The sequence below is a fragment of the Cajanus cajan genome, chromosome 6, assembly GCF_000230855.2.
Source record: "Cajanus cajan strain Asha chromosome 6, NIPB_CcT2T_4, whole genome shotgun sequence".
NCBI lineage: Eukaryota > Viridiplantae > Streptophyta > Magnoliopsida > Fabales > Fabaceae > Cajanus > Cajanus cajan.
This window is the reverse complement of record NC_138522.1, coordinates 3,099,545-3,109,962: the sequence shown is the minus strand read 5'-3', so window position 1 is coordinate 3,109,962 and position 10,418 is coordinate 3,099,545. Positions and strand designations below refer to the sequence as shown.

Here is a 10,418-nt window from a genome sequence, read left to right as displayed (position 1 = left end):
CCAGCTCTAGTCAGAATCATAAATAGTTGTTTTGCTTTGTGAACCAAGGTAGAATCATAAATAGATAATGACCGCTACATGATGTTTTTTAGCACTGAAGACCCTAAATTTATGAAAGAATTCAGAAAGATTTCAATTGGTGTGGAACAGCTCAAACAATAAGATATTTATGATTTATATGCAGTCTCATTATGTGCTTAATTATCGTCAGTCTTCTCTCCTTATAATTAGAACGCAGTGCATTCTCTAATTAAAGATGCATCATGTTTATGTTTGGTTCTTCATAGTTTTTTTTGGGTTGAACCGAATGATGAACATGTTCTCACTGACATGGCAATTGCAACAGCACTGTTGAGAATAGAATGTACAAATCAAATCATCACAGGAGAATGAGATAAGATAATTCAACAATTATTCTTTTTGTAAACTGGTAAAAGTTACACCTTGCCATTTTGAGTATCAATATTCCTAACTGGACCTTTGAACCATTTTCTAGCATCTAACAGCCACCAAAGCATTATGAGACCCAAACCCACTCCCAAAGCAACTGGTGCATAATTGAAAGTATCCCAAGTAATTGGGTACAGAGTTGGCAAAAGGAACACAGAACATGTGTAACAAATCCATAGGAATGCCACCAGACACACTGGTCTACTTGCTTTGCCTAAATAAAACGGTCCAGGCTTGAAGTTCTTCTCAGGCATCACAAGCCTTGCAAAGATAGGAACTGCATAACCTCCAACCCATCCAATCGTACATATTGAAGTTATTGCAGTAAAGACTACATTGACCTTCAAAATTGGGAGACCTAGAAGGATACATATTGCTGCACAGAGCCACACTGCATTTGAGGGAACCTTGTTCTTTGGGTGCAGTTGCCTCCATAAGTGTGAAAAAGGAACTCCCTTATCTCTTGACAAAGCATAAACCTGAAAATTGATGATATACATCATAATGTAAGGAGCCATTATTCTCCTTTTATCTCTTTGGTTCAGACATTTGCATCAAAACTTCATTGCTTAGTAATGTAACTCTAATCAAAGCTAAAATTGAATAATTTCATAGTTTCTTTTCTCAAAAAGGTAACTTCTCCCAACAATAACAAAAAATTGATCATGGAAGTTAGGAATGAGTAATCTACAAGACTCGAACTAAGACCTTATTTAAAGGAACTAAATGCAAGTCTACTCGAACTAGCGATTTGTTAGTACCACTTTCCTGAACTTAATAATCGAAAAGACAAAAACAAATGAAAAAAGAAATCTGTACTTACAACTCTGGCTGCACTTGTAGTAATTGAAAGGCCACCAAAAAAGAATGAACCCCAAATGATAAATAGTAGAACGATTGCTCCAACAGAATTGTGATATCTTCCATGGAATGCATCATAGAGTATTTGTGCTGGCACAAATGCTCCAGCAGTCTCATTGTTTGGATCATAAAGGTAACCAAAATCCTGAATGAGAGTTGAGAAGAGGCTGTTACTAACTTACTATCATCCTTTGGATCATAAAATCATTTTCCTTGGGAACAAAGAGTTGTTTACTGCTTGGTTATATCTTCAAGATTTTTATTACTAACTTCGATTTACATGTGTTTACCTGAATGCTGAATGTAAGTGCCAAGATATAAGCCCATCCAAATACTGAAATGATCCCAATGCTACCTAGTATTGCAATAGGTCCATTTTTGTCTGCACCTTTGGTTTCTTCAGTTAGATGTGCTGCTGCATCATAGCCATAGAGGGAATACTGGCTGACAAGAAATGATAGAATGGCAGCATATGGTTTGCTTGATATTCCTGTTGATTCAGGGGCTAATTCTAAGTGTGTGAATACAAATGAAGCAGGTTTTGTAGTTAGTGCTACCAGAGGTAACATTATGACTATCACCATTCCACCAATAACCTGACACAGAATAAATGAGTGCATTACCCCCTAATACAAACAAAATCCTTAAAATTGTTGAGCATATCGTGAGGCACAATTCAGAATATTTTGTGATAGAAATAAACAGTTATTAGTAGTAACATATGCATATCCATGAGTATTTTTGTGTTTAATCAAAATATCAAATTAAATACAACTTTCTCTGCCATTTCTAAGGGTGTCCACGAGTTGGTTTAATTTGGCATTATAGAATAAAAAAAATTGAACTAATCAAAATCAATTGAATTGCTTTGTTTTAATTGCAAATTCTATATATATGTTTTTTCTTTTTTTATTGTGCTTATAAGCAGAGAGAAGAGGAGGGGGATTCATGTTAACTGGTTCACTTAACTGGTCATGAGGTACCATATCACATAACTAATACCAAACTAAAGATGTTCAAGTTACATTGATTTGATTCAATTTTGGATTCGAACATATAAACTAAAGAAAACCAACTAAATTGATTTGATATTCGGTGCTTTGGGTGAATCCAAACCAATTTGACACCAAGTTTAGACCATCCTACGGCAGTTATAACTTGCAAGTGTATACAAGAAAGTAATGGTACCTGCCACCATATTGAAACTATATCGATCAAGGCAATCACTTCCAAAGCAAATGTGTTTAGTGCTGCCCATATAAGAGTGAGGCCAATGTACATACACAAGAATAGCCATTTTGGGGCGAAGTATCCTCCACCTATATTTGTGCCTGTTGAGAGTAGGATTATACTCTGCAACGTTTGTGATCCTGCATAAGCCTTTTCCAACCATGAAAAGCATGAGTTGCCATGTAAACACTTTCTGAAAATATTGAATAAAAATTTCAGCAAAGTACCTGAGTCCCTATCCCAGCTACAAGCCCTATGGTCTCAAGCCAAGCACAGCACCATGAAGAAAAGGGTCCCCATTTTGGACCAGCTAAATGGGCAGCCCAAAAGTACAGAGAACCAGTCGTCTGTTAGATTGAATTGAAATTAGAAAGTAAAAGTTAGTTTTGTAAGTTACTAAATTCATTTACTCATTTGTATGTTACTAAGGACAGCTTGAATAAACTTCTCTAAAAGTACTTCTAAGAGGAAGAATAGGAAGGAAAAATGAAGTAAGTTTTTTTACAAGCTAAAATTAACTTATGCACAAACAGATAAACTAATTTATAGAATCTTTCTCATATAGCTTCAAAAAATTACAAACTAGTTTATGCATATGATAGTTTTGATTTATGGAGAAGCTTCTTTAATTTTTCCTCATTTTTCTTTTTCTCTCAGAAATACATATGAAGAAATTTATCCATTCATTTACTCATTTGTATGTAGCAGGAACCAATTATTTTAGGATGTCAAGTTTCCTACAGGCAAAAAGGCTATTATGGACTCTATATTTTATAATTGACAATAGCATATTTTCTTTGTTCAAACATCATCGATTCTGTTCAAGAGTTAAACAAATTCAGAATAGCTAGATCTGTAGACTGTAAATATCTGTTAATTCTCCTTTTAGGCTTTTACCAAGCTTAACTTTTATATGACCATCAGAAGTTAATTTTCATCAAAACTATCTTAATTGTATTCAGTTTGATAAAATTTGAAATGTTATGACATTCAATAATTTTGTTTTGTAGAAGGAAAGATTACAACTATAGTAAAATTTGAACCTAAGATCTTTTGCATATTATCCTAGACCCACATTAGTCCAAACTTAGTGGTTCTTATGATATTCCATAATTAACTAAGCATATGCAAAATTATATTTTAAACTTTTAAGCCTTAAAGTGCTGCCACTACAAACAAATTGCAGAAATAAACTCTGAGAAGAGACAAACCGGGAACGATGAGCATATCTCAGCCATTGCAATCCCAACAAACCAAGTGAAAAAACAAACCACTATCCACCCCCATACAAGAGTTGCAGGGCCTGCATATTGAAGACTAGAACCATAGAGAGGTGTAATTCCAGTGAAAAGGGTCATTGTGGAAAATGATATTGCTAGAGTTTTGAACATAGTCTGCACCATAAATGACAAAGTTATTTTATTTACTGAAAACTGATAGCAAGATCAACTCCATCAAACACAAGATGGCAAAAAATAAAATAAACACCATTTCTCTTCTCAGTTCTTGCTTGTAGCCAAGCTCATTGAGCCTTTTCTCTGCTGAATCCATAGTTGTGTTTCCTGTCACTTCTGCAAAGCTGCCTTCACTCCCCATGGAACCAAGCTTCTGTTGAGGACTTTTCTACCTACTAATATGAAATAAGAAAAGAAAAAAGAAAAAACCTCACAGAAGAGTTCAGAAACCTCATAAATATATGCAAGCAATGAACGATATTTGACTAGTCCCTCTAATGTTTCAGTTGAAACTTGAAAGATTCAAACTTTGTAGTTGCAATATTTGAATGGTCTTTCGTGGTAAGTAACAACTACAAGCAATATGTTTCTGAATCTTTTTTCCCATGAAAGTGTTTTCTCTCACTAAGGTTCTCAGGAATGAAATACGTGAAAAATAGAGAGAAAAAAAAGTGAATAAAACTATGTAAAAAAAAATAAAATTGATTGTTTAATTAAAAGTAATATTTTAAGAATAAAAATTAAATGAATAAATAAATAAAATCTAACTTTAATTCGAGTAAACATAATTCTATTCAAATACACGATTTCTCACTAGCCATTTTTTGGTAGATATACATCAACTTTTTGTATTATTCTTGTACTAATTTTTTTAATAAAAAAAGCTAAAAAAAAGTCACGATTTCTCACTTGCCATTTTTGTATGTTGCTTTCACTAGCAACTTGAAAAGTGAATCCATCGGCATAGAGTTTCTTATAATAAGCTAACGTAGTAATTGGTTCTTTTCAACTAGTCAACCAACTATGAGCCATTTGTCGCTTTGTGTATTATATATTATGCTACAATGATGAATTGGGCTGATTGATTGCATCTAGGTTTGAAATATATTCGCTGATGCATTTGATTTCCATTGTTGGACTTTGCCTTCGTTGACAATTTCAGAGGGAAGTGGACACAAAAAGATTGAGATGGAATTTAATAAATAATAATAATAATAAAAACTGAAGAAGTGTGATCCAGAACATGTTCTCATGTTCCCGATTAGTACAAGTTGCTTTCATATCACATATTCTTCGGAGAAAAATATTACCTATACACTTATAAATACACTTCTTAATTTTTTATTGTCAACTAAAATATGGCTCACTCATTCTCTCCTTATTTAATTTTTTTTCTTACCAGAATTTGTAGGAGTTCAATTAAGTTGGAGTATCGATCTCCTCTCCTCTACTCCAGCTATGGGAACGCATGCAAAAGATATTCAAACGTTCCTCTGAAAAGTAAGATAAAGTGAGACCAAAATATAAAAAATAAATTAGTCAAATAACAATTGAAAATTTTGGAACAATGGATTCACATTATAAATTTAGATTGGACAAAAAATTCATAATATGCCTGGCTTGTTGGCTTATCCAACCTGAAAGGCCAACCAGAGGAGTAAACTTTATGTGGCTCACCTTTTAAGCCTTGGGTCAGCTAAGCTGAGTTGTTCTACCCAACTTGGGTTGTATAATTCCATTTCATATAGTGTATCTTTTTAATAAACTTTAACAAATAATAAAAGTGTGTTACAAACACCATGTTAGAAAATGTATAATGCTACTCTTCATATTTTGGGCCTGAAAAACAGCATGCATGCTAGATTATGCTACTCTTCATATCTCCTGTAAATCAAAGAATTCAATTCAAATGTGTATATACACAATCAATGAGCAAAGAACATGGCGCTATACATGTGTTGATCATGTTGACAAAGAATAAGGAAGTAAAATCAAATAAATATGCTACAATAATGGAGGGAATATGCATAACATTAATAGAAAGATTTGCAGTATGTTCATTTGATTTCCTTGACAGGAGACAATTGTCTAACATATTCCATATACCGAATTCTTCTGTAAAAAGGTTGACCCTCTATTTTTTTTAACCTACAAGACTTCTGGTAAGAGAAACCTTTAAATACCAGCCATCATGAATCATATACATAAAAATAAAAATAATCTTCAATTTTTTTTGCCACAAAAAAGGACAATATTAAAGCGAAAAGCATAATTAATTATGTTTGGTTAAACAGTGATCCACTTTTCAAAACAGAATTTTTTCTATCCATGAATATAATACATGTAATATTTCAAAACTCACAATCAAAGATTAATTTGTATTTGAAAGATATAACTTTACTAATCAAATATTATTTTAACATCTCATAAAAATATAAGGTCGACCTCATGGTCCAAGACAAACCTTACAATTATTAAACTAAAAAATTTGGTTAGTTTCCAAGTCATTTGAACGGGAAAGCAAGAAATTGTTGAATTCATATTCAACATGAGTTTCAACTTTAAACGGAAAAGCAAACATGCTCTAATGACTAGAAATTTAGTACTTATTGCTCGCACCATATCCAAAATTCCGACTAGCAGTAATTAACAATATGTTGACCAAGAATATTGCTGAGTCAGTTTTTGCATATTTGAAACTCAGTGCACAACCAATCAACCATATATATTTTAACATTTTTCTCTTTTTTCTCAGATAACCATTGGAGTAAAAGGAAGCCGGAAGACTGCTACATATTGAGTGTTATCCTGCTAGTTCAGAAATAAGACTTCAAAGACTAACTGTATGCACAGCAAAACAATTGCAAGTATTGTCACATATGAGCATTCACCAAGATGACAATCAATTTGGAATAACCACCAAAATATGTAAATGACAGTTCATCAGTAAAAGTCATGATGAACCCACCCCACCCCCAAAAAATAAAATAAAAAAATAGATTAAATTATTAACTTAACCCCTATAGTTGTCTTCATTCTATGTTTTAATCCCTAAACAAGAAAATTGTAAGTTTAAGTCCCAACATGTGCATAAAAAATAAATTTTGATCAAGAAAACTTTAGTGTAAAACTGCTACAAGAGTTTTGTGGCAGTAATAAACCGCCACAAAAAATTGTGTAGGGATAAATTCATAATTTTCTCATATAAGGACTAAAACTTAAAATGGTATACGAACTGAGTAAATAGTTTAACCTAAAAAAAACTTTGTGATAGATCACCTACGTATAAATATACAGTAATAGCCTTCCTTCCTTTTTTTTTCCTTTTAACAAAATCTCATGTTGTAGTAGTTTGTGGGTTACAAGTTATAATATAGTGGTAACACTATAATTAGTTCAATATGCATTTCAAATTCAGTCCGATTGACAGTCATGACTTTCAATATAAGGATTTGAACACAAGCCGTTAACCATAACTTAAGAATCAAATCAAAACTCAAGAAAGAATAAAAAAATGAGAAGCACCGTTTTCATGCCACAGTTTAAGCTGCAGCATCAAAGGAATGAAGAACATGTTCTAAAATTATTCTCTTATCCTGGTCAAGAGGACTCTCTGGTTTATCAGAGTGAACAATATTTAGAAGGTAGAGCTTCTTTGATGCAACAAATGCTGCAGAAAAGATCCTCTTCATTCCTCCCCGGGTACTATCAATCTTGTATTCAAATTCATAAATTCGCAACCCTCCCTCCCCTGATCTTTCTGCTGCTGTAATCAACTCAGCCTCCTTTGTACTTTCCTGAACGTCAAGGCAATAACAAGCAAATGTTAATATATTACATAATCACAGAGATATTTGATATATCTACCCACCAATTCTAAGAGCACAAAGACAAGTATTACTATGACTAAACAACGTACAGGTTGGGATATTAAATGCTATATGAATATGAATATATGAAATGGTCAATTTTTAACAAATAGGTACAGTTTCTTAAGTGTGTGTTCTCAAATCAAAATTGGAGACTTACCTCAGTAATATGCACTTGCATTTAATAAGAATTTCATTAATATACATTTACGCATGTAATCCACGTAAATCTCCAATTCTAATTGCAGAATGACACTAATCACACTTAAGAAACTGTACCTAAGTTTTGTCTAGAAAACAACACCAACCACACTAAAGAAACTAAGTTTTGTCCTTATGCATATTATCCAAGTCATTAGTTAAATCTATGAATAGGGAACAGTCATTTTTTTGTCATAAAAGCAACATAAACAGTTCCTTAAAGTTGGTATAAAACCAACAGATCATTACTTCGAGTGAAACTAAACTTGAATTCTTTAGGCAAAGTTTTGAATTCAAGCCTTCAAGATGAAAAAACACGCAATTGGGAGAAACTTTACTAAAAGTGATGATCCAAAACAGTCGGTATAGAACTCCTGATTTGCTTATGTCTTTGTATCTATACACTATACATACAACATTGCTAACTTTAAAATCATTTTATAAAGTGCAAGAAAGGATCTAAGAGCATCTCCAACGGGGTTGCTTATAAGCAACCCCTTGCCACATCAGTGCATTTGAGTTACTTAAATTTTACCAAAATTTCTTGTACAAGTTCTGGTACTTAAGAAAAAAGGAGAAAATGGGCTGATGTGGCAAGGGAGTTGCTTATAAGCAACCCCGCTGGAGATGCTCTAACAAAAGCTAATTTCATCTCATGACATTTTACAACAGTCACAACAAACAGCAGTGGAAAAAAAAAAACACAGTTTACCTTGCGTCTTTCTGCTTGTAAAAGCTTATCAGCAACAAACTGAGGAGTCCCAAACTCTTCTAGACTCGCAAGACGAACTGGGTTCACCACAACCCCAATATTGTTACTTCCCATATTTGCCTCTTGAAACAACACAGTTGCCCCTGCTTTGTCAACCTGTTAACCCGATTAGCAAAGTCTGTTTCTTTAGGAAAAAAAACACGCATAATTATTCATGACACGCTTATTTTTTCTTCTGGGTAGACACATTTGTCAAAAATCAAAGATATCAATTCCTCGATGTTTCTTATATCATTATCATAACATTATTTGATATTATTAATCAAATATTATAATATGACAGCTGTTGGACATACAACAAATCTTCCTAGTAATCAATTTTGCAAATTACATTAGTCATAAATTTGATATATACAAGCTTATTATTATATTTAAATGCCATAGTTCTAACTAAAAAGCGGGTAGATTAGTCCTTTACCTTTGTCCAAGAAGAGGGTGTAAGAAGAGTGAAACCTTCCTTGGAATCCGTGTATCTCTGAAGGTCCAATTCTTGAGCCAACAGCACATTAGGCAACGACACAGGCTGACCCCATAGGAACGTTGTGAGAAGAAGGGCGAGGTTGAGGTTCCTCTTGCTAAGAGAGTGTGATAAGTGCATGTCTTTGTGAATGCAGGTGGGTGAAGTGGATTTGTGGAACAAGTTTGAGAAGAAGGTTCTGGAAGAAGCATAAGTGGATTTAGAGTGTTGGTGGAAGAAAGTGCTGCGTGAAAGGGTATAGGAACTATTCAAAGCCATTTTGTAAAGTTGTGGATTTGGCAATGGTTTGAGGTTGGCCTCAATGTCTCATCATCATGGGATGAATCGAGGAGAGGTGACAAGGTAATCAGAACTTAGAAGGTGTTCGTGAATCGTTATCCACACTATTTTCGAGTTCCTTTTTTCTCTTACGTTCAATTTTCATCCTCTTTCTTAGTTATCACTTCTTTTCTTTCTCCACTTTTTCCATGTATGTGTCTGTCTACTTCTTTTTTTATTTTCTATTACTAATTATTACAAAAATTAGTAATATAAGAATTCATGTTTGGGTTCTAGTTTTAATTAAGTTCTAATTATTCTCACTTGTTAATAAACAAAAATATAAAATATAAAGACTGATATTCAATTTTATATAAATTTTAATAAAAAAATAGATTATGTACTAATATTATAAAAATCATTATAATTTTATTATAATTATTGTAATTTTACTAATAAAAAATATTATAAATAATTTTATATATTATTTAATCATAAATTATATATAATAAATTTATTAATGATAATTTTTTATTGATCGAGAGTTTTATATTAAACTCTGAATTAATATCTGACTAGTATTTTAATCTATATAATTTAAAGATAATAATTAAATAAATAATTTATATTATAATATAATACTATTTTTATTTATTAATGGTTTATTTTAAAAAAATTAAAATTTAATTTATAAATAAATTTTGAATTAAATAAAAATTAAAAAAAATTAAGAATTGTTTCATAAAAAAAATTCTTAAAAATATTCTCATACAAAATAAAGACACACTAATATTATATATAACTAAAACTTATAATAAATTATATATAGAAATAAATATTATATTTAAATATAAATTATATTTAAAATTTATATAAAAAGACATTTTAAACATATAAATTATATTTTATATTTATGATAAATAATTTTTATTATGATATAATATTATTTGTATTTATTGTTAATTTATTTTAAAATATTAAAATTTAATTCATAAATAATTTTAATAAATAAAAATTAAAAATAATTCATAAAAATCTGCTGGTTGAAAAAAAAATCGTATATA

The 10,418-nt window shown here is 31.5% G+C and overlaps 2 protein-coding genes across 4 annotated transcripts; both read right to left on the bottom strand.

The window, feature by feature from the left end:
* Positions 1–351: 351 nt before the first annotated feature.
* On the bottom strand, positions 352–7,322 carry LOC109814844 (amino-acid permease BAT1 homolog). 3 transcript variants are annotated; one of them, XM_020379357.3, is made up of 8 exons: positions 5,176–7,322; positions 4,030–4,171; positions 3,753–3,935; positions 2,769–2,888; positions 2,500–2,691; positions 1,602–1,907; positions 1,274–1,456; positions 352–929 (listed from the first exon to the last, which is right to left on the bottom strand). In XM_020379357.3, exons 2-8 carry the CDS (start codon positions 4,135–4,137, stop codon positions 438–440), a joined length of 1,584 nt encoding a protein of 527 aa, XP_020234946.1. In that variant the 5' UTR covers positions 4,138–4,171; positions 5,176–7,322; the 3' UTR covers positions 352–437. The 3 variants fall into 3 exon arrangements, with proteins under 3 accessions (XP_020234946.1, XP_020234947.1, XP_082932642.1); XM_020379358.3 differs by having other exon boundaries at positions 4,030–4,168; XM_083076516.1 differs by lacking the exon at positions 5,176–7,322 and having other exon boundaries at positions 4,030–4,523.
* LOC109814846 (Photosystem II reaction center PsbP family protein) lies at positions 4,665–9,548 on the bottom strand. Its single transcript, XM_020379360.3, has 4 exons — positions 9,037–9,548; positions 8,559–8,714; positions 7,302–7,573; positions 4,665–5,269 (listed from the first exon to the last, which is right to left on the bottom strand). Exons 1-3 carry the CDS (start codon positions 9,352–9,354, stop codon positions 7,319–7,321), a joined length of 729 nt encoding a protein of 242 aa, XP_020234949.1. The 5' UTR covers positions 9,355–9,548; the 3' UTR covers positions 4,665–5,269; positions 7,302–7,318.
* Between the last annotated feature and the right edge of the window lie 870 nt (positions 9,549–10,418).